Source organism: Filicampus tigris, chromosome 17 (assembly GCF_054856515.1).
Source record: "Filicampus tigris isolate MCC_2025a chromosome 17, RoL_Ftig_1.0, whole genome shotgun sequence".
NCBI classification, from domain to species: Eukaryota; Metazoa; Chordata; class Actinopteri; order Syngnathiformes; family Syngnathidae; genus Filicampus; species Filicampus tigris.
In genome coordinates, this window is record NC_141233.1 from 10,841,905 (window position 1) to 10,868,684 (window position 26,780).

Genomic DNA, 26,780 nt, shown 5'->3' on the forward strand with positions numbered 1-26,780 from the left:
AGCTTCCTGTGAGGCACATAATAGGTTTTTGCTTGGTAACTCTTGATGCTTTTTCTGGCCGGCGTTCAAATCCCTATCGGATTTTTCATCCATCCCATCTTGTTCCACACCCCGGGTCTCTTCCTCCATATCTCTCTGCCTGGACTCGCTCCCTAACCGTCGGCTCTGAAGGTTGCCTGTAGTGGATACTATGCAACGGGCCCCGGCTGCGGAGGAGTCACTGGAGGGGTAGAGTGAGAAGGGTAAAGGCAAGATAGCGCTGGTCCCGATGTGCCCCGGCGGAGCCATATCTGATGGCCTGTCAATCACACGCTAACCTAGCGTGGCCCTGTACTGGAAGCTCGGTGCATGCTTTGCCTTCACAATGGCTCTTTGTTCAAAATTCTTGCCTGATTCCAAACTCAAATTTACTTCATTTTGACCCATCAATATCCCCCCCCCACCTCCCAACCCTCTCAACAGACTCAATTATATGTGCATTATTGCCATGGTAACTGATATCAAAATATCAAAGCAGAACTCCAGTGGAACCTTCAAGACCAACATGCATGTTAGGCTCATTGAGATTGTCCATAGGTGGGAATGTGATTTGTGATGATGAATAATGTTTGTCTGTATGCGCCATGCACTTGGCTAACAACCAACCCCGGGTGTACCCCACCACACCCAAAGTCAACCGGGATGACTTATTCCATTCGAGCAAAGTTTTGATTTTCACAGAGACTCTTAATAAATGGCATCTGTCTTGAGTGGAAGTCGATCATCCAAATGTGATCGTGTTGACACCATCTGTTATTGTGAGATGCCTTATTTTTACTCGCGCTCCATTTGTATAATTGCTTCTAAGTCAGAGGAAGCTTTACCCCTTCGCCATAAAGCACACTTATAAAAAATTCAGCTTGTAGTTTTACAAGTTTAATTTCCAGCAGTAATATGGAACAGAAAGTGCAGCATATGCATTGAAGGCAGCGCAGACACAGAGCAGGGAGAGATTAGGAGACATGGAAGTATGCTTGTGGCTGAACATAACAGGTACCAGTGGCACACGAGCTCTGCTTTACCTTTTACGCTGCATTTGCATTTATTTAAATGAGATCATGTGGCTAATAACTACGTTTTGCCTGCGACCATCCAAATATTGCAACACCCCCCCCTGCTGGATTGGCTGCAGTGAGATGATCTGATGAATAATAAAGGCACTGCCTCTCTATTTCATCCTTTCACTCTCATTCTCATGAGCGTTTCCTCTGCAGCAGCCCATTAATAATACTTTGGGCATTTCAAAGCGGCCGGCCAGAAACGTATTGATCTGTTGCGCTGTCTTTGTTACATGCTGGGAAGGCTCACAGCACAAGATGACACAGTCTGGATTACGACCAAATAATAATAGAAGCAATAATAATAACACGGATGGGAAATGGAAAATGAATTGCCTTGAGGGGGTGTTGCAAATGTCAACAACTGCAAATTAGACTACATCAGCATTAGCAGCGAGCATGTGGAGGTCTAACGCAAACACAAACACCCACATAACGCAATAAATAAAGAGGTTATATTTCAGCAAGTATTATTTAAGCAAGTGGAAATACTTAGCAATGATGGACATGAAATGTGTTTGTCCTTTAGCTGGCACTGTGTACTTGAATCACCCTAAATTTCTAAGTGAGTCACGTCAAATCAAACAGACCTTGAATAATTGTCAACAAACACCGCAGAGATTTGTTCGAGGGAGCGAGCCAGAGACGCATCCTTGCCCAGTAATTTGAGATTCAGTTAGGGGAGCTTCTCAAGTTCACTGCCCCTACAATTTGGAATTTGGCACAGATTTGCTGACAAAACATGTTGCATAAAACTAAAAGTTCGAAACATGTTAAGAGACTTCAGCGAGCAATGGAGGATTAAACCAATCAAGTACTGTGTAGTGTCTTTTCTTTTTTTCCCCTCTAAAGTAGGGGTGGGCGATATGAGCTAAAAAATATCTCTATTTTTTCAAAAACTCTTACGATAATTTGACCATATTCTATGGTCCCGCCCCCACACACACTTTTTGTGTTTATTTATTATTTTTGGGGGGGAGGCTGCTCACTTATTCCAAAAGACGGTGCAACAAAGTCAGCAGACACACAATCAAGGAAGACCATAGCTTCATTGTCATTATTACGTGTCGAAATTAAGGTAGACTGATTTGTGGTCATTTCTTTTTACAATTGTGTAACCATTTATCAATCATAATTGCACTGAAGTTAAAATGGAATATTTTGATAGTGGCCCGCCGTTTACTTTTGTATGGATATTAAAAGTTTCAATGTGAGATTGCATTTCACTTCTGTCATTAAATACTTGTTGGTTTTATGTTTTTTACGTCTTTCCAATAGGAGTCTTTAACTTAATTGTGCATTTAGGCGGTTGTAAATTGGAATGCAAGTTTGACAACAGCAAAACTTTGACCTATGGGAGAAATTGCTTCAAAGTGCAAGCAAATTAGAGCACCCCTTAAAATACTTTCCGTCTTAGATTTGCTGCTGTGTAGAATATTTCCACGTATTCTTTTTCCATCTGCATGACTGAGTCCCGCAATAACACATATTGCAATATACACATGATAAAATGTATTCGTCCTCATCCTAATGTGGCATGTTTTATCGTCATCATCTGTTTTAGGGCTGCAACTACCTTTTTTTTTTTTAACATGCTAAAATGTATTAATCTGTCGACTGTGTTGTTGATAAATTGATGAATCGTGAAATCGTTTTATTTTGATTCAATGCAAAGTTGATCAGTCTGCTTTCATCGAGCACTACAGAAATCTGAGAGTATTCCCTGTTGAGAATCTGAAATTCCGAGAATTTGGTCAATTTTTAAATTAGATGTAGCTTTATCAAAAAATAATAATCGAGTTTGATTAGTTGTCGACTAATAGTTGCACCTTTACTCTGTTTCAAATCGTTGTCAAGAATTAGTTGATTATGAGGCAAACATAGATGTAGCATAAAGGCAGCAGTAGAGGCCATGTTAATTTGAGCAGTGTTTCCCAACCGCTACTGAGTCACATAACATATTTTAAATGAGAAAAAAAATCTATAAAAACACAACCAAACAAAAATATTGCAAAAATTGGCTACACAGGTTAATTGATGTCTGATACATGAGCATTCCTTTGTTCTGTATGTCACATATACGGCGCTGGCATATATAGATGAAAAATAATTTTCAGACCAATTCGTGAAATTGGACATTAGCTGTTGCAAATCAGTTAGAAGACCTTGTTTACAGCACTGTTATTTAGGGGGAACAAACTCTCCGCTTCGTGCAAGAAGAATGTCTGGTTTTCTTAGTTTTATCACAGCAATTGAGAAAATTGCCATGGCAAATACCAGCAGTGATTAACTTAATTTTACACGTGTGAAAATTAACAGTGTTATTAATTAGAATGCATGTCGTGCATCTGCGTTATGACCAATTTTTCCTTTGCGCCTCAGGCATTTGGGTTTGGACTTGACTCTTTTATTATTTTTATGCGTTGCTATTAGCACTAGTTAAGAATGTTGGGTGAACACAGTATCTGCACAGTTAATAAAGCTATTATGACGGAATTCATTATTTCTAATTGCTTTACATCCTATTTAAGGTTGACCTGACCAGCATTACAGAGCAGACTGATTTTAACCTGTTTGGTGTAGTCAATTTGTCATCAATTATCGTGCAAGGAAGATTTGAAGTCATGTTGACTTGCAGAACAGTATATTTCTTTGTTACACAACTGCTGTTCGCTCCTTCGGAGGATGGGGACCCATATGTTTTCATTTGCTGGCAGTCCGCTCAGGATCCATTTGCTCTCTCCGGTGTTTGCATTTGTCTGTTGATGGATGCCTTTAGCATCCCGTGCATCCCCTGGGAAACTAATGTGAGATGCGTGTCAAGTCATCGCGCGCACTCGATCAGGCCTTGATTTACCATTTGCCGTGTGCACTTAACGTGCTGCCCGCCATCCACACGCAAGATTGAGAGCCAAAGCGTGCATATGGGAGACGCAAGGCCAGGTGGTTTAACGCAGGAAATAGCTGAATTGAAAAAGCATGTCCTCCTCAGATCAGTTTGCGCAAAAGCACAGTGTCTGTCACCTACACGTCCAATTAACGTTTCACACCATGCTTCAGCCTGAGTCACAAACAGTGTTCTCCTTTTAAGATCTTTATTGATTTACGCCGGTCCCAAGAGGACGATATTCCGTATCAACTGCAGCCAATACATTTATCAGAATTACAACTAACATGGCGTTGTGTAGTCAAGAAGTCACTTCTGCAAAGTAGAACAACAGTGTCATTTTTTTTTCCACCCTCAGAAAGTGTTTTAATTGGCAAACTTGAAAAATGAAAGCAACGCCCCAACCTTCTCCCAAAATACGTTCTGCTCTTTTAATTCAATTGGATACAATTTGTGCCCTTTCAGTGGCTTCTTTTCCCTCTCAGAGTGGAAGCTTTGAAAGGGGCATATCACGGTAACAGGATATGATTGAATGACAATGTGTGGCTGAGCAGAAAGGAGCTTGGTAGCCTTTTGAACCTCCGAGCTTGTTAGATCACACGCATGCCAGCGATTGGTTTCGACAAAGGACATCCGCAAGGCCTCGGAGAACTTTGGGGATGGGGAATGAGAAAAAGGCAAAAGACGGGAGTGAGGGTAGAAAAAAAAAAAAAAAATCTTTTACAAGCGGAGAATGAACACAAGCTTCAACTTTTTGAATCCCTGCAGGGTGAAATTGTGGTCAAAGTGAACACAAGACAGAAGAGGAGCAATGACCAGATAAAACTTGAGTAGCCTGTTAAGCGGTGTGCGCACATACCAAAAATCTATATGAATTTGAGCATTTTACAATATTTATCACAACTACTTTTAAGCTTAGGTGATGTTTCCAATCTGTCAACTGTTGGCCTGTGAAGCCCTTTTAAATTGCTATACAAATGAATTTAACTTGACTTGAACTGGCTTCACATTCAAATAATCTTTACAGTTATGTACATGTTCATACCATAATATTAATCCCGCAAAAGAAATTCCTATAGAAAAAAAAAAAAAAAGATTATCCAAACAGCCTCGCGTTGAACCATACGACCGTATTGTTCGCATCCGATCGCGTTGTGACCTTCAAGAACTAGGCTGTGTTCGCTGACGGTGTAGCCAAGTAGCTTATGGCAGCTGACGGACGCCAGTGCCTTTGTTCAACACAGAAGAACTGGAAACACAAACGGGCGGAATTTGTTCCACATCATTCCAGTTGTAGTGCTACAAAGAGTGGCTCGTGTGCTGCAGATATGGTTACTGAATACACAGTCAGCATGTACCTTCCGAAGAAGCCGATGCAAACTGGGGTTATACACTTATTAGGTGGCAATGGTTCAATTCATGATAATATTGCAAGTGACGATGCTTTTATGTTCAGTGTCAAATGTTCAGGTTTAGATCCTGCTTATGTTTCAGTAAGCACATTTTCATCATTAAATGTTATATAAATGACTTACATTAGCCGTTTTAAGCAAAGAGTGCGGGTCCCCACCGAGTGATTCTATTGAGATGAGCATTTACAAAAAGGAATAATGTGGGTATTGTGTGTGAGCTTGCGTGCTTGTCAGATGCAAGCCAGATAATACATTCTTCTTTGTTCTGCCGTTGTGTAGTCGACGTGCACGCACTCACACTTGGACCACAAAAAAAGAGAAATTGGTGAAGCTGGAGATCTGAATCTGTTGGTGGTGTTGATGCCAAGATTTGGGGACACAATGGTGCTAGGATAGGAACAATGACAAACCCACACAAGCAGGCAAGTACAAGTTAAAACTTTATGAAGGAATCACAATCATTTTTGTTCTATTCCTTTCACTGACTTCCCTGGAGACATTGCAGGATTTGACTGCTCTAAGTGAGGAGAGGAGACATTTTGAGTACCCACTTCAAAGTTCTTCACCCAGTAAAGGGTTAAAAAAAAATAATTTTCAAGTGTGTTAAAGCCAAACAAAAGGGGGCAAAAAGTAATTTTCTGCACAACAAAAAAATCTGTTCATTGGGTTCAATGCCTCAAGCAATTATCTCTTGCTAAAGTTGTTCCTTGCTTGACTGTTTGAGCATTTATTTCTTCATTCCCATTTAGACCCAAATCACATATGCTGATATGTCAAGCTGGACTTTTTACTAAAATTTCTTGGTCCTTTTATCACCTTTTGCCTGCAGCCGGGGTATCCTTCTGCGATCCATCTAATATATTACTATTACTACTATTACAAATAGTATTCGCCTATAGGCCAGTCCTCCTATCGTTTTTAATTGGCTTCCGTTTGCGTTTCCGTCAACAAACTTCGACCAACTTCCACTCTAATGTACTAACCTGGTGAGAACAGACCTCAGAAGGATCAAGGCAAAGAAAGCAGAAGGTACGGACGGCATCAGCCCTCGACCACCCTCAAGTCCCACGCAGACCAGCTGTGAGGGATCATGGAACATGTTTTCCACCTGAGCCAAGATTTCCACCACTGTGGAAGATCTCTTTTGGTGCCAGTGCTGATAAACATGACTTCAGCGCTGGATTACTATATTTTTCTAAACTGAACCAAAAAAAGGAGAGCACTTGTTACCTAGCATCACGTTTCGGGGTGAGTTACAAGACAAAAGCAGGGCAGCCATAGCAAACATGTCAACATATCACGTGCAGGCTCGTCACCAAGGAGCGATGTCATTTGGCGGAGCTTGTTTATTGGCCGCCGCCAGATGACGTAGCTTCTAGGCGACACACAGTTTAAGCACCCCAACTCCCAGATGACAGATTATCTCACTTACCGTCTGCAGTTCATGAGGTCACGAATGAGCTGTGTCTCTGACGTGGTGGTCTGCAGGGAACGGTCCTAGCACCGCCCTTCTTCATACTGCACACTTCAGCGTTTCCATGCAGCTCTGCGCACTGTTACACTCCTGAATTTCTCTGACATCAACTGACTTTGGACTTTGTGGATACCACCTCTCCAACTCGGGTCAACATTCATGGAAAGGTCGTACGGAGAGCCGAGTCCAACCGGTACGTAGATGTCCACCTGAACAGTCAACTGGACTGGTCTACAGGTACGCCTTGTACAAAAAGGCCAGCACTGACTCAGACAAGGGGACCCCTGAGGACTTTTTATGACTCAATAGTGGCAACTACTTGCAGAGAGTGGTCTGCTGGGGCTATTTTCATGGAAAAACTGGACAGGCTGATAAGGAAGGTTAGCTCTCTCCTGACATGTCCCCTGGACTCATTGCAAGAGGTAGGGGAAAGGAGGATGGTGGACAATGACTTCCACCTAATGCAGGACACCATCAAAGCACTCAGCAGCTCGTTCAGTGACAGAGTCTTTTACCCTGACTATTTGGTACTGCAGGTCCTTTAGACCTGCCGCTGTCACACTTTCCAACCAACACTGCTCTCTGTCTGTACACAAGTGTGTTTAGATTATGTATTCATGTGCAGTTGTGACTCCGGTGCTGGTTTAATTCCCAACTGCCTATTTGTATGGCATGGCTGATACATGTATAGTCGCCACATACATTGCTGCGCATTGTTCTTGGTACTTTGTTTATATTCACATCTGCTTGAGTAGTATGCATTGGGAAGTACATGGATATTGTTTTGTTCATATGTTATTTATTCATTTATGGGTTACAATCCACTGCTGATTTATTCATACATGTATGGGTTTCTTTTGCTACATATAATCCTGTTTTAGTGAATAATTACTCCAGAGAGGCTGAAATTTGAGGCTATAGACTTATGGATTTAAGTCACACAATGGCTCTAGACGATTACTGGATTAGTTGTCAATTAATCGATTAACTTTGACACCTCTGTTCATATGGTTGCCATATGTTGCTGTTCTCATTACAATAAATAATTTCGGTTACTTGGTGGTCAAGTCAGGGTGCAGTACGTACCTTGGTTTCAACATCACGGTTTCATTTTCATTCTGTACCGGAAGGGAACAGTATGTCAAACATCTATTTTGTCTTTTGTGTGACAGGGTCTGATGAAAAATCATAGCTAGCACTCTATTCTATTCACAGATAAATTATTCTTATAATGTACGCTAAAATAATTGTCCCTATATGTGCCCTGTGATTGACTGGATGTTTGGAAAGATGGATTTTCTTTTTAGGAAAGTGAAACATTATTTTTCTTTGAAAGATACCCTCCATAAATGGCCAAAAGGATCTTAGGGTCAAAGTGCCACCTTGCTTTGGCTTTGGCATGACCTTGACAGCCTGCTTATACGTTTTTTTGTTGAGACAAATCACCCTGTTTTGTTATTGGAGTACATGCTACATTGGCCTAAATGAAGCCATCATTTTAAATTATTCAGCAACAAAGTTTGCCATGAAATGACCAAGCCATGCAGTCAGAGAAAGTTGCTGGCTAACAAGGACGATATGGGATTACAATACCTGCTTGTTATGTGCCTGAACCCAAATTTGTGCTTGTGGTGGGGGAAAAATTGATGGAGCAGAAGCCGAAAAGGAGGAGAAGAAGGCTGACAGAGTGAGAGAAAAACCTCCTCTGGTGCTCTTTTGCCAGCAAGAAGCAGTTTTATTACATAATGCTCTCGGAGAGCAGCAGCTCACATGCTTCTCGGGAAGGAGCGCACGTTTCTCGGCACCTGAAGTCTCACGGCGCCGTGGCGTCGTGGTGGGAGAAGACGGGGATGAGACGCAAACTGGAGAGCAGAGGCGGAGAGGGAAGGAAAGTGCTAAAAGAATAATATCCTCTCATTGTAGCGATAGACGATCACTGTTCTTGTGTAAATTCCAATTATACTGCATATATATTAGGAAACCTATAATAGTTAATACTCTTGTGGGTTTATAATATCCCATTTTGAGATATTTGAGATTTGATAAAACAAGGACAGCTTTTTTTCAGACAAATCATAATTTCTTTTGATGTTTCGATAATAGATTTGTAAATACCAGAAAACAGAAAATGTAGAGCTATACCATACATAAATGTAACAGCAATTTACTAGTTGTTTCTTACTTGTGGAGTGGGGCCCAATTATGAACGTGATAAATTTGGATGTAGATTCAAATAAAGCCGCACTCTTAGGGAGGTATAAATGATCAGCTAATCAACAAGCTTTGCAGTAACCTGATAACTATCCTAATCATTTGAATCAGCTGTGTGAAAGAAGGAGGGAGACATCTAAAACAGGCTGGATAGGGGCTCTCGAGGACCGACCTGGGTTCCCCTGATCTAAATTTATCATGTGATATGTTCAAATAACATCAGACCTTGACACAGACAGCAGCAAGTGAAGGAAAACATTTTTACTCCACACTGCCCTTAAATGGTGCCATTTTGCCCCTAAAATGTTGGACAATGTAACGTAATTTTTCATATACTCACTGTGACCAATACTTTTTTCTGATTTATCTTTTCAATTATTGGATTGTTGCTGACAAAACGCCGATTTAACAGTAATTTAGTGGAAATGTAAGTATTTACTTCAATTTGTGATTCACATACACCCCTAAATGTTCATTTTCAGCAACTAAAATTCTAGGTTCGGGGCTTCCGTGCCCCTTGAAAAAAAAATTGCCCTGGCCCTGAGGAGGTATTATAACCAGAAATATTGTTACTATTTTAGTTGTAAATGGTTTCTTTGCATATCTAGAAAAGCTCTCCAAGTCGAATTTATTAGTGGTAGTGCAAAGTTAGCCAGTTTAGGCTAAAAGGGGAAGTGAAACCAAAAATTTCTTTACAATATGTTCTATGCAGCCTCACTAGTCTAAACTAGATTTCATGATTAATATTGTATCTGTGGAATATGAATGAAGCCGCAAAATCAGTGGTGTCAAATAAAGACAGCATTAGCCACGCTCATTTGTTTCCTTTTTATTTAAAGACTAATGCAATGAATCAGAATCTACAGGGCCATATCATAACCAAAAGAAACAAATGAAAACATTTACAGGAGGTTCACCACTTCATCTACACCCTTCACAACCCTGTCCACAACACATCCCAGTGGAGTCTATAGTGTCCTTTCGTTGTCCATACTCTCCTCATATCCACATCGTTTGTGCTTTAGAAAAAGTTTTTTTTTTTCCATTGTTAGTTTTTCAGTGAAAATTAGAACACAAGGGAAAAAAGCTCCAGTAGATATCTAGTAAGAACAAAAAGACCTGGTGTTGAAAAGCAAGTGCTGATAATCATTGGCCTAAAATCAAACCAGACAATCAAACGGGATTATGACAGGTAACAAATGTGATATATACATCAAAGCTCTGCAAATGAGTGAGACAAGAAGGTCAAAGTCGGAAGCTCATGATTGCACTGTACCTCATGTTTCACATTCTCTTTTCGGAGCATAAAAATGGAGCAAAACCAGACCTGCCTTGAAAGTATCACAGAATATGGGCTCTAGCATTGGTCTCGACTTAAAGTTTCTTTTCAGTCTGATGCCAACAGGATCCAGCTCCATAACTTTTTTTGAAAGGAAGATCTTACAGTTTTGCTCTCTTTTTTTTTTGTCTTGCACCTTTTATTGAATGACCCTGGAGAAAAAGTGCAATCAACAACGAAAGCCATTTTCTCTTCAAGCACTGACAAATCCAAAGCACAAACAAAAGAGATAATCCGCTGTTTTTCTTTGATGTCACCCTGTATAGCCATGGTTTCATAAAAAAAGCCAATGGGTGCACAGCTGATATTAAAAAAAATAAAAATAAACTAAGCTTCCTTTTTTTTTTTTTTTTCCGCCCTCTAATAGCTTGTAAATCTGAAACACAATGGAGACAAGGTCGTTGATCGGATGTTCAAAGCTGTCCTTGCATAGCACAATGCCGACTACATACAAAGTAATGTTATTGTTTATCTAAATGTGCAAAATGCATAACAATAGGTGGAAATACAAACAATAATCATTGTTTTAGCTAATATCATCAATAATATAATCAAATACTGTATGCATCATGTATTTTACATATGTATATATGTATATATATATATAGTTTTCTTCATGATAATCAACATACATACAGTAGTTTATTTATATTTATCTGTATACAACTCTTCACCCTGAACTTTGCACTTCCTTCACCCCTCTGCTTGTAAGTGGCCTATTAGGGACACAGTCAATACTAATGATCGTGATAATACAAATCATAGGAAAAGCAGAAACCCTCGTTATAGATTGTGACCTCATCCCCGCCTTGACAGGAAAAAAAACACAAACACATTTCCAATTTCGGGGATTAATATTTGTATCAATAATACATACAAATAATTATTTTTTTAATAAATAAATAGATAGAAAAACAGACTATGTGCTCAAAATTGAAATAAAATGCTATAAACAAAAAGCTGAATCAAATAAAATGAAATAAAAAATATGAAATGGAATTTGCTTCTCAAATTAAATTAAATTAAAAATAAGTAAAAACGGTTGTTTGGAGTAGGTAACAAATGCTTTTCATCTCAGTGTGGACACCAAAAAAAGAAAACATTGTCTAAACATGAAAAGAAAAGAAAAAAATATCTGAGGCATACAAATAAAAAGAGGAATTGAAGTAAAGCTACGCTGGCAACCATCCCCTCACTTAGTTTCAAGTTGAGGTCCTAAGAAAAGCCCTTGCTAAGTAATATTGCTACATTAACAGAATTAAAAACCGGGCTGTTCCGAAACCTTGACGGGCCACGGCCGAGAAATACTTCGTATTTGGAATAGCAACAAAAAAATCTAGTGCAAGCAATGTTCAAGACAAAAACAAAAGCTTTCCTGTCACCTTTCTGTTATCGTTGTGTTTTTCCAGTAGAGGGGCTGACATCATGTTACAAAAATATATTCATTTTCATCACTATCATAGAACGACTCGACAAGTCCTCTGTGCTGACTTCGGCTAATGTAAGATCACATCCCAACGTCGTCTTCTGCCTCTCCTCTCTCTCTCTCTCTCGCTCTCTCTCTCTCACTCTTTTTCTCTCTCTCTCTTTCGCTTTCTCTCTCACCCACACAGCAGCAACAAATTGATCTAAAAGGGCATGTGATACTGAAGGCAGTGTAGCTGGTACTTTCTGAGTGTTGACAACATACAGCTCAAAACACTAACAGCTGGTAAAAAAAAAAAAAAAAAAAAAAAAAAAAACTAATGAAAAAAGATTTTGGGGTCACAGTGGGTCACAAAATGTGCCATCAATCAGCAAAGCCATCATCACAGTTCCGACTCTTAAAATATGGAAAAGGCACTTCTCCACCGCAATGTGCCTCACCACTCTTTAAATTATACCTCCTTGGCTTTGCGTTAAACAGCATTTTTTGGCAAACAAGCCCCTCTCCCCCTACCTTATTACAACCAAAAACCAAAACAGGAAATAATGATTGCACATAATTAAAATGTCACTCAGGTTTGAAGACTATTCATTACATTCTTCCTTATCACTTTTTACACCGTTTTTACATCTGTGTGAACCAAAACAAAAAGTGAGATTCGTACACACTCTGCAAAAAAAAAAGAAAAAATGTCCCAATAGCACAAAGTAGACCATAATGTGTGTCATAGAACGCAAAATGACTCCAAGTATTCTTTAAACATACGCTTTAGTTACTCCAACGTAATATTGACATCTCTAACATCTGAGAATATTTACAAAGACTGTGACAAAGAAAATACTTATCATTTTCATTTCTACGCAGAGATGATCGATTGTTTTCTTACTATATTTTTGGAGATAAATGAACAGTGTATCCACTGAGACGTGCTTTATTGCTATTGCAGAAACCCCAACTGATTTTGAAGAACGGTTAAATGGAAGTCTTTTGAACGAAGAAATGAAAGCCTGCGGGTGATGTGACAGTGATTTTGTTTTAAGGATGCCCTGCCCATGCATATACACGCGTGCTGTTTGTCATGTCTGCGCTTAAAAAAAAAAAAAAAAAAGTAAAGTAGTAAATAAGATACAAGCAGGGTTTGATTTGTGTGGGACCAATTGGAAGCTTCAGGGCCCGAGCTTTTAAATTAATAAAAATTGTACATTTGTGTGCCAATCGAAATAGCTATTATTACCATCAATACACTAATAAGATAATGCGTTCTATAATAGGATGATGGATGCAACCTGCTGACCAGACTGAGCAATGGTGAAAGGCTTTTAAGCTTTTCTCACCAATCGCCGTGTTGCCACAGTGACATTGCCGAAATAACAAAATAGTCAGCTTAGCCCCAAAATGATTTGTACCCTGACCACATTTCAAGTTAAAGTGACTTTCTATTTCTTGAATTGCTATCAAGTAATGCATGACAGGAAATGTATGCATATGTATTGTTTTGGACAAAAAGATCCATGTCCCAAAGGGATTTATTGATATTATAAATGTACTACCAGGATGTCTTTTTTCTTTTTTCAAAACTAGCCCAGCAATGTTGAAATCTACATATCTATTTGACATAATACATTATTTTGTTACTTGCTTGTGTTGCATTCAATAAATAATTCACTTTGCTTCAAAACCTGACTCGAGTCTGAATAATTTTGGGTTGAACTAAAGGTGACTCTTCCACGCTGTATGCTCTCACAACTAGTTTGTAGGTTACGATAAGAAAAGCAAAACATTTTGGCACAAACCACTGAAATGTCATATTTTGGCAGTACTCCTCATATTGACACCATCCAATACAAAGCACATATCTCCAAATGTTCAAGTTGTATTTTGCGTAAAAAGAATACAAGTTCGGCGGGATACGCGCCTTTGATTAATCATCATCAATCTATATAATACAACATATTTCCTCAAATAGTGGCCCTCTTGCTAATAGACAAACAGACTTTAAAAAGTCAACTGCTGAGCTTGTTTGAACTCTGTTGTGAACCAAAATAGCAGCACCTACCGAATCACAAAAACAGTATCTCAGATGAATTAAAGTGTGGTATCTTACTGTATGATGTAAGCGAGTTCCCTGCGCAGTATTTTATGACGATCCAACATTACGTGGAGTCGGTGTCTTTAACAACGATTAGCTTTGCTGTAGACTTAGGTGTGATCGCTCCACAATGTTGCGTGTATCCATGGTTACATGTTTGAGCCTGAGTTTCTCAGCATTTCTCCATCATAACAGTCCATTTTGTTTTCATCTCCACTTTTACTTTACATGAACTTTAATATGTCGATTACATTGTGTGATCAAAAGATGCCTCCCTCATCAGTGGTTAAGTAGATAAGCCTCAGACACTATTTGCGGAAATACAGTAATACTACGGTAATACTAGAACAAACGTCGTGAGAAATGGATGGGCTTGTCTTTAGTTGTTTGCAACAATGGGCAGCACAGTTTGTGTTTTGTATTTCGTCATGTCGTCCTTTGCCAAGCCTATGTTACTTAGAATGAACATTTGTTGCAATATCGCAAATATATTGGGCAGTTAATTACAACTTGTTGCAGTCTGCGCAAAAGATGCAATAAATAGTTAGACAGTCTCCCTCATCCAAACCACATTTGTTCTATTTATTTATCCCTACCTCAAATGGTAATAACTCTCGAGACTCCCGCAGCAAAGATTAGAACTGGAACCCTGCAAAATAAGAAAATATACAATGTACAAAGGAAAAAGCCCAAGACGAGATTGGGCTCTGTGTACTTGTAGAGTAGCATTCTCCTCTCGGCTATATATTTACGGTAGCATTTTCTTAAAAGCATTACGCCACACCTGAACAACAACCCTTTAAAAGTCTGTATCTCTTGCTCTTGTATTTTATAGTTTTTTTTTTTGTTTTTTTTTTGTTCTCTATGTTGTTTTCTCCAAATCTTCAAAATGTCAATAAACAGAAGCAATGCAACGACTGGGAATTCAAACCAGCATGGACATCATGTTTGTCTGAAAATAAACACATTTTTGTTTCTTTTTCTTTTGAGGAATTCCAAAGAAAATGAAAGTTAGATAGGTAGAATTGAAAAGGAGCGAACAATGGATTAGTGTGGAGTCATCCCCTGCAGTTTGGGCTTCTTATTCAAGTAGGTGGCCCAGTAGACCAAGTTAAAGGTTCCAAAGAGCAGAGGGAAGGCTATTCTGGCGATCCTGTCTATCTTGCTCACACTGTTAAAGGTTTTCTTGGCCTCTGGGGGCTTGGGCTTTGGCTCCTCCTTGGGCTCAGTTGGAGGTGGAGGGGCGCTCTTGGCAATGGTGGCCAATCCAGGGTCCCTGGCAATGTTGGGAGCGAAGGCTGTAGCAGTGGCGGCCGGGTACGCTGTTGTGTTGTTCTTTTTCAGCATGGACTCCTTCTTCTTCTTTTGCTGAGTTGGGTTGACGAGGAAAGAAAAACAAAGAGAGGGATCAGCGTACGGACGCTATCCAATGGCCGAAACATCTACCCATGCTGTTGAGAAAATCCAATGGAAATTGAACTGAAAATCAAGCCAATACCATCGGACAATTCAGAATACCAATTCAATGAGCATCAAAGTGTGAATTTGTTTTGCTCTCTTCTTTGCTTTTCTCTAACACCTGCACGACTCTTATTGTTCAAATGCTGTTTTTGAAAGGACCTATATAAAGTTAAAGGTTTTCTTTTTCTGACAGTGCGTATTATTTGCTCCTAAATTTAAATGTTGGGAAAATGACACATTGCCATAATACCGTATTTGGTCATTGTTCAAATGTCAGTTTTACGAAAGACTGCAAATTGTATGAAAGGACTTGCATTATGCTGCACTGCCCGTATGAGAAAGCTGTGTGCCGTTATTCTTACATGAGGATGAATAATAGTCATTGCTGGCATTGCGTCATCAGCAACCTAATGAATCATACAAATCAATAAGCCTGTAAAAAAAAAAAAAAAAAAAAAAAAAATCCACGGAAGCAGCATTGCACTGCTAAATGCCGCACACAGACAAGTGGAGCAGAAAGCACGAGATGAACACTAAACTATTAATGTTCACGTCATGTTACACAAATTGAATTTTCCATGAGATGACAACTAAATGCTTCCCCGCCTGCCGCTGCTCCCGCAGCAGTTAAGTGCTAAATGCCCCCGAGTGCAAAAAATGAAGAAGTCTGACGCGTCCTTTCTCTGCTGGACTCATACATTTGACACCGTTCTAAAAACCAATCCGAACCTAGGTGACAACTCTTGCTGAAATAGACATTAAGGCTCCAGAAATGGGTATCATTTATGATGCCATATCATTACTTCGCAGACCCTCCATGTGATTCAATCAGTTCAGAGTCTGCTTAGAATGAAAGTATTATCTCAAATACCTTCTCTGGCACCACGCTTTTTCCATCCCAGGCATAACCCCTCTTGGTGAAGTAGTTGACTGTGGCGAACTCAATGAGGGCCGAGAAGACAAAGGCGTAGCACACGGCGATGAACCAATCCATAGCGGTGGCGTAGGCCACTTTGGGGAGAGAATTCCTGGCGCTGATACTGAGGGTGGTCATGGTCAGGACAGTAGTCACTCCTGTAGGACAATACAATTCATGCAAGTTGAAGTTGAAGTTTTATTATTAGACGACGTGAACTATTTTAAGCGGAAGTCAACCCAAACGTATTTTTTTTCAAGAATATGTTCCCAGCTGGCCCACTAGTTGAAACATGGTATTCTGATTCTGATTCTGATTCTGGCAAATGTCTGGTTACCACCTTTACATAGCCTACATATAAATAATTTACTACCTAAGCTATCGGAGTAGTAGGTTTTCTACTACAGTGTTCTATTTCAAGTGGGCTCGTAATACATTTGTATTAATCTATCGGAGCAGCTGTGCAGTCATGCAGCTTGTTCTTTTAATAGACTCGCAAAGGTAGAGATCTCCCCAGATGCAGCCACAACATGCGGTTGTCCTCGGGGATACTGCGGCTGATGAATAGTACGCAGGCAAAATAGGCTGGCGGAATGACATCCTGCATAGACTTGCAAAACACACCTGAAGAAAAATAAGACACAATGCAAAAGCTACGGAAAATAATAGCTGCTGCATGTTGCCAACACTGCCCAATCACTCACTGAATACGTTAGCAACTGCACACAGAATCAAAGGAAGTGGGTCAGGGCAGTTATAGTCAGAATAGGCTACTGGAGATGATTACACGCCAAATAACATGAGGCTCAACTGAAAGCCATCTAGAAATTTCAGGACAGAAACAGATGGCTTGTACAGGGGGAAATATGAAACATGACATACTAACACTGCCCATACGCATGTTGTACCGTACGTATGTGTGCACACTAGCGACATGGCATGCACACAAAGGGATTGGCAACATCCTTCAGTCACATCCGAGCAGGGTTAAGCCGTTCATTCTGATGCATTCCAGCTGATACGCCTTTCCATGATCTTTTAATAAAGCGATATTGAGGTTTCTGATAGGGAATGATATCATTTGTGTAGTTTGCCTCTTTGCTAATGTAAACAATTATTGTCCCAAAAATGCTTTTTTTTATGGTAATGTCACAGATTCTACCATATTTTTCAAAATGCCAGTATTTATGATGATGATGGTGATGATTATTAATATTTCATTGTAATTATTATCATACACAGGCAAAACTGTGTAAAAGTCTTTGCTACACACTCCAAAAACATGCCAAACAAAAATGCAGTTGGCCATTATTTTAAAGCATAAGGGTCAGTACAGATTACGTCTAATAATTATTCATAAATATACATTTATTCACATAGGTCTAGTAGCTATTTCAAATTACAATATCATTTTGAACCATCTGTTTTATTTTTCATAGCATTGATTTTTCTATTATTTCTACTTACCGTAATTTTCAGGAGTACACAGCAGGTTATCAGTCCATTCATGCTTGTTTAAACAATGCAATACCGTTTGGCGTTTGCATTAATGATGTTCTATTTTAATTGGAACTAGAGTCATTGTTGCGCATTCAATTGCCGTAATTGCCATTTAAAAACGCATATTTACAATTCATGAATCTGTTTAATAACATCAGGCTACCGTGGCCCCATTGCGACAAAATACCATGATCCAAACATCTGTCTAAATAACAGTTTGATGTACAGTATGTTTATTTGGAAAGCATTTCGGAATGTTTCATCTCCGTCAATTCTGACGACACAAGCGGTAAACGGATGAATCACGCAACTCCTCATTCTCCCACGCTCGTTTTCACATGCTTTTGGCTTTGCTTGTGACATGAAGCATAAAGTATGATTACGATGTTCTCATTAGTCAGAGCCAAATAAGTGATTAGTCACTTAACCAGAACGAAACAGGACCCCTCTGATGGATTTGCGGCATTTGCATAACTTGTGCACGGGTGCGTGGTTATGCATTTCTCACGTTCATGATGAATCAAAAGAGAATAACTGGGTCAACATTATTTATTTAGGTTTTATGCAGTCTTTATTGCATGATTGTTTTTGTTTTTTATTGTTTTTTTTAAGGTAAACAGTAATTGTAAGGGAGTCAAGTGCTCTCATCATATACAGTAATTAAAATGTCCATGTGTATAGGTATGTAATCCTCAAACTTTTACTCTTTTGTTTTGGTGTTCTTTCCTCAGCGTAATAACACTCAAAAGTGAGCCACATAAGTAAAATTAAAAAAAAGCTAACATTAAAAGATGCAAATTCCCGACTCAGCACTTTGCCGCTTTTGCTCTGCATCCTCAGGGCCTTCAGTCATGTGAGATTGAACAATTATTTCCCTTTTTTCTTTTCTAATTACCATTGGAGCTGTTGTAGGCTAACAAAGGCGACTGCCTAACGAGGGACAATATAACTTTTACTGTTTTGTTTGTGATGAACGACGGAGCAAATTTTTTTTTTTAGACTTGACAGCAGTGCCATATGAGGAAAGGGGCAGAGCGCGTGGCCCCGGGCATCCCGCATATGGGGTGCATCCAAAGGAGGGTTGTTTAAGCCATTATGAACTAAGTGTACAAGTCTCAGCCAACATCCTCATACAAACCGTCCCCACCACCCCCGCACCCCATTGTGGATGGGTTGGGAGGGGGGTCCATTTTTTTTTGATAACCTTGTATTCATTAATTAATTAATTAATTTATTTAAATGAGGGCTGCCACCCCTGCTCTAAATTAGGTGTGAATGTGAATGGTTATAGTTATGTGCCCTGTGACTGTTTGGCTGGGATAGGCTCCAGATCATCCGTGATACTAACGAGAACAATCGCTATAGAAGATGGATGGATGGCTGGATGAATAATCCTGCATCCACACGCTCCCCAATTTTTCATGAAAAACGTATTTGACTTGTAATTCAGGTGCAAAGCGAGTGAAAGCACCAGCTTGCTTTGTCACAATTTCTTAAGAGTCACTGTGGTGCCAGCGCTCATGAAGAGAGAGTGCCAAAGCATTTTTCCACTGGCGCGCATCCAGCGCTAAGTTCCTGTGCCAGCAATCATGTGTACTAATGGTCTTGCCAGGTACAACACAGCGCCACCTTTCATCTATTGTTTCCGCACACATTAAATAGATGGAACGCTAATGTGTTTAAACTTGGACATGAGTAGACTTTGAGACAAATGCATGTGCTGGATGGAGGTAGATGAGGGCCTGCTGCGTATGCATATTAGGAAGTATGCGGGGGTGCATTGAAAGCGGGCAGGTGCACGCATCAGTAGGTGTCCGCAGAATCTTGTCAATCCTTCTGTTTGCACAGTAAATCATTTAATTTTGTGGGGGAGGATGCATGCAGCACCTCTGGGTATTACACAAGTCCTCATAAAGAAGGCAGTCATACGGTATATATTTGACTGTGTTTGAGTAGTTCTGTTGCCATGGAAACACATACTCCTCCATTATTTTATTCCAGCAAGTGAAGACAATCAGGGAAACAACTGTCATTTTTGTTTTTGTGACTTGAATTCTAGACTGTAAACGTACTGGAGCATGTCTTTCTGAAATAGTGGCCAGTGCCCCAAGTCATTCACTACTCCAAAAACAAAAAGGGGATGAATTTGCAACTATTTAAAAGTTACCAAAAAAGCATTAGCCTAGCCTATATGATTGCTGAAAGTCAGGTCTGAGACTATCAGCACTCCAAGATTTCGGACTTGGTCTTTGGTTTCTAAAGCCAGTGACTCCAGGTGTTTTCTAACAGCAATCCTCTTTTCTTTATTGCCGAAAACAATTACCTGTTTTGTTTTGGTTTAGCTGAAGGAAATTTTGGTTCATCCAGTCGTTAATTTGCTCTCGACTCAGATGTCCAGATTTGTATTCCATTCGTCCCCTTCTTCCTTGAAATCTAATGAAATTGTCACACTATTTATTATCATATTTAGCTATCCTCGTCCCATATATACAATAGTTTCAGCTCTCTACATATTTGTCCTTGTGTGTCAAATTCCTTGTGTATTTTTACACACTCAGCCAATAACACTATCAGAATTTTGCAATGATTTGTGGATAAACTGCATGTACAGTATATGCACTGTATGTTGATAATAGTTGAGCTCTCAACTTCGCTTGTGTATGACTCTATTTGAAAAGGCTTGTTGTAACAAATCGAGGAAAGTTCTGTTAATGAACAGAATTCTAAACTAGGAGTATTACTAGCATTGCAACCCTATTCTACTAAGTCTTTTCCACACACTTATGCACTGAAGCTTGATTTATACCATATATACTGTATCTTTTACAAGGTGTGTTGATATATTTTCCCCCTGAGAGGGTTTCCATAAATACTGAAGGCATGGCATTAATTTCAGACTCAAACTATTTTCACCTTTTTGACAAGTGCGGCCATATTCCCCAACGTTATCTTTTTTAAGACAAATCTTCAAATTATTTTTTTTTATTAGTCTACGGAGAGTTGTAGATGTCGTAGATGTCAAAGCACACCACGGCGACTGGGCGACAAGGTAGGTTTGAGGTGATAAATGACAAAGTTAAAGCGACTATTTTACAGCTGCTTCAGGCAAGGACAAGTTTGACTACAGGCAGGCAAAGAATCAACCGTGGAACAGATAACATTTACCCGTTCAAACAGTTTTTGACACAACCTTGCTAAGCTTGAGAAAGTTGGATTTCTTATCCACGGGGCTGCCATCGAACAGTTTTACAGATGCAAAGTGAATAAGCTGCAAAATAAAACAAATGCTAATAAATCACACATTGCTTTCTTTGTTCCTGGGCATTAATGTGTGGCCATAGACGATCACAATATATACCAACAACATTCTGAATTCCCTAAGACATTCCAAAATACAAATAGATGAAAGCACAAATAGAGTGTAGTTTCTCTACTTAGTTTTTTTCATCAATTCTTTGACAAAAAATAATGACCTAACTTTGTCAATACATTTGTAATTGACTCTGATGCATTTAACACCTTTAAAAATGCATTATGCCACTTGGTATTGACTGAAAATGACATCACGTGTTGAGGGCTCAGGAAACAACCAATCATGGCTCACCTAACGTTCACAAGCTGAGCCGTGATTGGCTGTTCCTTGAGCACTCTATCCGTGATGTCATTTTCAGTACAGAGCAATTGGCAAAACGTGTTTTTAAAGTCATTCATTGTACATGAAAAATGACCATATCAAATTAATTTTAGACCAATTATTAACTTTTTACTGCTGAAAAAGGCAAACCTCAGCTTTAAAACACCCTAGGGGCTAACCGGTTAAAGCTGGAGTGACAATTTTCGATCCAAGTTGAAATCTCAACTCCAGTTCTAAACACAAAGTGTGACCGTGTTCAATGTAAAACTGTTACCTGCATTCTGTGCACACACTGTGATGCACCGCTTCAGTCCCGCGTGTTAATTACTGATCTAACTGATATTTGTGTCTACCCCCCAGAGCACTTGATTGCGTACCCTTGAAATGACAGCGTTCAGTTAATCCCCACTCAGCTACTGGATAGCAGCCACATTGAACAAATCTCTGTGGGTGAGAGTGGACCTTCAGAGAAAAATGGTGGCGATCACTCCTGCTCTCTGCCTCGCTGGTTCTGGGCAAATATTTGCCACTGACAGTGATTTGACTGAGTGTGTCACCAATTAAACATGACAACCAAAATGTGGGATGAGGTCAAAAGAACAGTGAGAAGTAGGACACTATACTACTCACTGGTGGAACAGTCCATTTTTTGTTACCAAACAAAAGCTCTCTACGGATGAGACGATGTAGTATTTCCTGTTCCTGTGGTGTCATGATTTGTAAGGAAACAAGAAAAGTCTATTTGAGATTAAAAAGATATTTGCAAGAGTGCCCTGATAAACGGCAGAGATATAAATGGAAATAAAAGCATTTTCAAACCAAAATTTTTTTTGTGTTCCCAAGAGGTTCCCCCAAGGTTCTGTCCTTGGTCCCCACTAGTGTTCATGCCAATGTAAAAACAAACAAACACTAACAGAAAAAACATGACACATTTTTTTAGGTTTCTCCAGTCTCAATTCTGTTTTAATGGGTTAATTTTTGATGAAAGTTTTTTTTTTTTATTTCAAACTTGCAATGAAGTGATACGACATCATTACTTTCTATATAGAATTTCCAGGACTGTTACTTTTGTGATCTTATTGGTTATCATAACATTGTTTAAATTTAAAGCCCTTTAATTTGAAACATAAATAGGTCCCAGTGCATCATTATGGCCATGTCAGAGGTAATATTATGATTAAACAGGTCCTACTAGAACTCGCCCCAGCAGTGAGGTCCTGGGGTCGGTTGCATTGCACTTTGCAGGGCCTGTTCGCTCGTAATGGCCCATTTATGGGCATCCGCTGTTTGAGTAGATATGCAACCCCATTCTTTCATGCCCACATATATACTTTATTCTTAATAAGCAGATGCATTAAAAAGCATTTTGGGAGGGATGATAGAAATGCTGCCAATTGCTCTTAAAGAGCTGAGAAAGACACCTGTGACAGCTCAGAGATGAAGTCCGGGCAAAAACACTGTATGAGCACCATCAGTATTTGCTTCCTTAATTATTGTTCCTCCTTTTCAGACAGCATCTGAGCAAAATAGCATTGCGCAGTTACCCCACCATCTTTTATTCCCCTGCTGGCCTGCACTCACACTGCACACTGCACTCATCTTTACTTTCTCCCACTAACATATGCTAACATGTCCTAAATTTGGGGATTATTTCAAGTAATTTTAGTTATTTCAATGATGCAAGGTCGGGGGTAGCCATTAATAGCTGGCCCGAAGAATGATCACATTGTTTTTAGGAAATCATGACATTGCTCAAAAAAGCACAAAATGGGATTTGACTGTGTGGTGTTGGTTATCGTTAATATCTCATGGAAAGAATAAAGAAAGCCATCACTGATGATCCAAAAAGACACAGTTTGGCTATCATGGCAAGCAACCATACCGTGCCCATGGACATCAATCATCTGATTGCTACTTTCTTTTCTGCTTACACTGCGGCAACAAATATCTAAACATTGTCAGATGAGCAAAATGAAAATGAATATATTTAGTTCTTTAATGAAATACTTTGTGCAAATCCGATCTTTATTGGTGTGGTGATACAGTAAACAAGATAAGGCTACCTACTGCTGTGTTTTGAAATTGCCTTAGGGTTGATTTAGTGAGACCGTGTTTTCCCGTCACGTCACATGATTTAAACCATTTTTTCCCTGCTGCCTTTGCTCATTAATGAGGCTTGATGCATCCGTGTTGGACACGTCTGATCACAGCCCACAAATTCACGTTAACAGTTGTGCATTCTTTGATTTACTGCGTAAAACAAAGGCAGCGCGTGCTTTGAATCACAATGTTGCGTACCTAAGCGAGTACCGGTAATGTGTAACTTGCTCTGCATATCTCAGCGAAAAAAAATATATATATTTTTTTGATCATTCAAAGGACTTATGTTTTACAAGATCGTGTGTTGGCAAAAACAGCATTCAGATTTAAAAATCGCATTGTGAAAGCATTCGAAGCACACTCGTCAGTGCTGGACATCAAATTGTAATGCTTTTGAAATCTTAATCAATGACCAAATGTATGTGAGGCCTCAATTCATTTTTCAATCATTTTCATCTTTTATCAGAGAGAGCCAGGTGCCTCGCTTCGCCACACTTGGCCTTGAACAAGAAGAGTGTATGACGGTCAAACTAATAAGTACTTCTGTTTCTCTTGTCATGTTCAAATGATTAAACAGCCATGCAAATTACACAAATGCAAATTGAAAATAAAATAGTAGAGCAGTTCTAATTGATTGACGAAGTTTAATTCATGCTTTTTTTTTTTTGCAATATGTTATTGAGATGCACCTTGTATTGACAGATGCCCATCTAGATTAGACTGCAGCATGTTTTCTTTTTACATAGCTGAATATTAGCGCGTTTAGCCGTGCAAATGTCATTTTTTGGATGCTAATTTAATGCAAAATGTAAATAATGCATTGCCCTGCTCTTACCAAGCATATCATATTGACCAATACCCATCATGAAAAAATGACTTGCGGTGCATTTGGAACTTGCTTCTAACACGACAGCATTTTAGTGAGCCTCTTAGTTTACATTTTCATTCTAATAAACCAGAATTGTTTTTTAATGATTCATTTATTTATTTATAGACTTCGGCGAGCATTGCACTTATTATTCTGCCATCTCAGAAAAATACATATTAATTGCATGAATGACCTACCTCGTGTGTTGCATCAAAAGTGTGTACTTGTGTGCGTACGTGCTGCGCTGCGTCCATATGCTGCGTTAGCCCCATCGCTATTCCACTGTGCAAAAACCAGCAGTGATTGCAGGCAGAACACACGTATGACCTAGATACTTTGGATGTTTAAATCCAATCTGGGCCATCCTCGCTCTCTCCTCAACACGTGACGAGCGGCGCAGGTAGCTGTGACACACTCTCACCCACACACACACACACACACACTGACACACCGAAACATTGCAGGACATGCTATGTAAAAAACCTAAATACGTAGGCCTACAGCTTTAGAGTTGCGAAAGAGCTGCAAAATCAGATGCCTGTGTAAATGTTTCAGTGAAAGTGGGCCGAGGGAAACACTGACATTCGTGCGAGAGAGAAAGTGAAAGGAAGAAAGAAAAAAACAGAGGAAAAAAAGTGTCGCGTGAGGTAACTCAAGGACATTCCGCCTGCTGCTGTGCTACAGAGCATGCTGCAGACTAGCAAGCAAGAGCTTTCCTTTTGGCCAGCGTTATGTAAGAACTGAGTGTGACAGACAGATACACACATACAAACTACTACGCGCACACACTTATGGAGGCACAAACACACATTCAAAGCTTAAACACCACTGAGCTCTTTGCCTGAAATTTCACTGCAGCCCCGACTGATTAAAGCTCATTCGCCCTCATTGCTGCAGAATGGAATAGAATAGAAATATCTTGTCGCATTGTGGCTTTAACAGGCAATTCAAAGATAAGCTTAAAGTTGTCACGTATGCTCGAAGGGAATGGTTCGCGGACACGTGTGATATGGCGGGAATATGCTGATTAGCTTCGGTGCAGAAAGTCAGATGAGGAAGATCGATAGAAGTGAGTTGCCGGGCAACCAGCAGAGACTCCAGGAAGACACCACGCACCAGCCATTTGTGAGCAGCTAGTTCATGCTCTTCTCCACACGTAGGAATTTTTGGAATCATTTTAGGGTTTGCTCCTTCCCATGGATGAAAAAATACATAAATAAGGGACAAAAGGACTCACCAAAGACAGTCCTGGCAGGAACGGACTCTCTGTTGAGCCAGAAGGACACCTGTGAGAGGATGACTGTCATGATGCAGGGCAGATATGTCTGGATCACAAAGTAGCCAATTTTCCTCTTCAGGTGGAAGTGGGTCGTCATCACAACGTACTCGCCTGCGGAGCGAACATGAAAATGTCAAGGATGATCTTAATGCGTTTTCATCACGTTGCCGCATGGAGGAATTGTAGCATTTATTTCTTACACAGCTGTTGCGGCTTTGTGCATTCAGATAGTTAGATGGTTGGTGACGTCAGTGCCAGTAACTATTTTTTTTCAGTAAAAACATATATGAGCAGTTACTGTCAGGTGTTAACCCTGGTGAGGGTGACGTAACGTGTGATGTGATCATCGACGGGGTGATTAGACGTGGGGGGTAAAAAACGGGGAATGTTGGGCGAACCATAAATGTTAGGGGTGAAAAAAATGGACCCCCGGAAGCCGTGAATCCATTAAAGTTGGAATGGCGAGAATCGGGTGAAAACTGTGGAAATAGAAGCACGCCAAAAAAGTGTGAGGAATAAAAGAGAATAAAAATAAAGGTGAAGTGTAGGATAACATATGTGTGAAGGCCTTTGCCTTCACACAACTAGAATTCCTTTTTTCAACTAGTGGGCCTGCATAGAACATATTCTTGAAAAAAATGTTTGGGTTGACTCGTAACCATCTTACTATCTATCTGGCTATAAACGTGTCTTTATTTTCAAGTTGGCTATTTGAAAGATACTTGGCCATTGCACTTTGGGTGCTTGATGCCCCTGCAGCCTTGCATGGTTTTAGGGGAGTCCAGTCCCAAACACACAATCCAACCCATCCAGCGTTTTTGAAAACAGGTCACCCATTTTGTGTGATAAATGTTTGCCAGTATCAATGGACCAGAAAGGAGGCGGTAGAGAACGCAATGCAATGGCCAGTAGGAACATTCCAAATCTAGGGCATGGCCTGTCATTTCTGTAAATTGACAAATAGATGCTTTTGACAGTGACAAAAACATCAAAACTGTTTCATTTCATATACACCGTAAACCACTGTTTGTGCAGGGATGACAAATAAGTAAGACGGATGCACCCATGTCAGAGTAAGACTATGAAA

The 26,780-nt window shown here is 39.8% G+C and overlaps 2 protein-coding genes across 7 annotated transcripts in view; one reads left to right on the plus strand and one right to left on the minus strand.

The window, feature by feature from the left end:
• Positions 1-26,780, plus strand: part of gabrb2b (gamma-aminobutyric acid type A receptor subunit beta2b) — a 340,043-nt gene that overhangs the window by 182,938 nt on the left and 130,325 nt on the right. Inside the window, exon 3 of the mRNA XM_086057386.1 lies at positions 5,676-5,822. The gene's annotated coding sequence lies outside the window, so the exon portion shown is untranslated. The remainder of the gene's footprint in view (positions 1-5,675; positions 5,823-26,780) is intronic.
• The window catches only part of gabra1 (gamma-aminobutyric acid type A receptor subunit alpha1), a 32,671-nt gene continuing 15,786 nt past the window's right edge, over positions 9,896-26,780 (minus strand). For all 6 annotated transcript variants that reach the window (XM_086057392.1, XM_086057396.1, XM_086057394.1 and 3 more), the window contains exons 8-10: positions 25,652-25,804; positions 16,268-16,470; positions 9,896-15,303 (exon numbers count right to left, since the gene is read on the minus strand). In XM_086057392.1, coding sequence (XP_085913518.1) covers positions 14,983-15,303; positions 16,268-16,470; positions 25,652-25,804 — 677 coding nt within the window. In that variant the 3' untranslated portion in view covers positions 9,896-14,982. The remainder of the gene's footprint in view (positions 15,304-16,267; positions 16,471-25,651; positions 25,805-26,780) is intronic.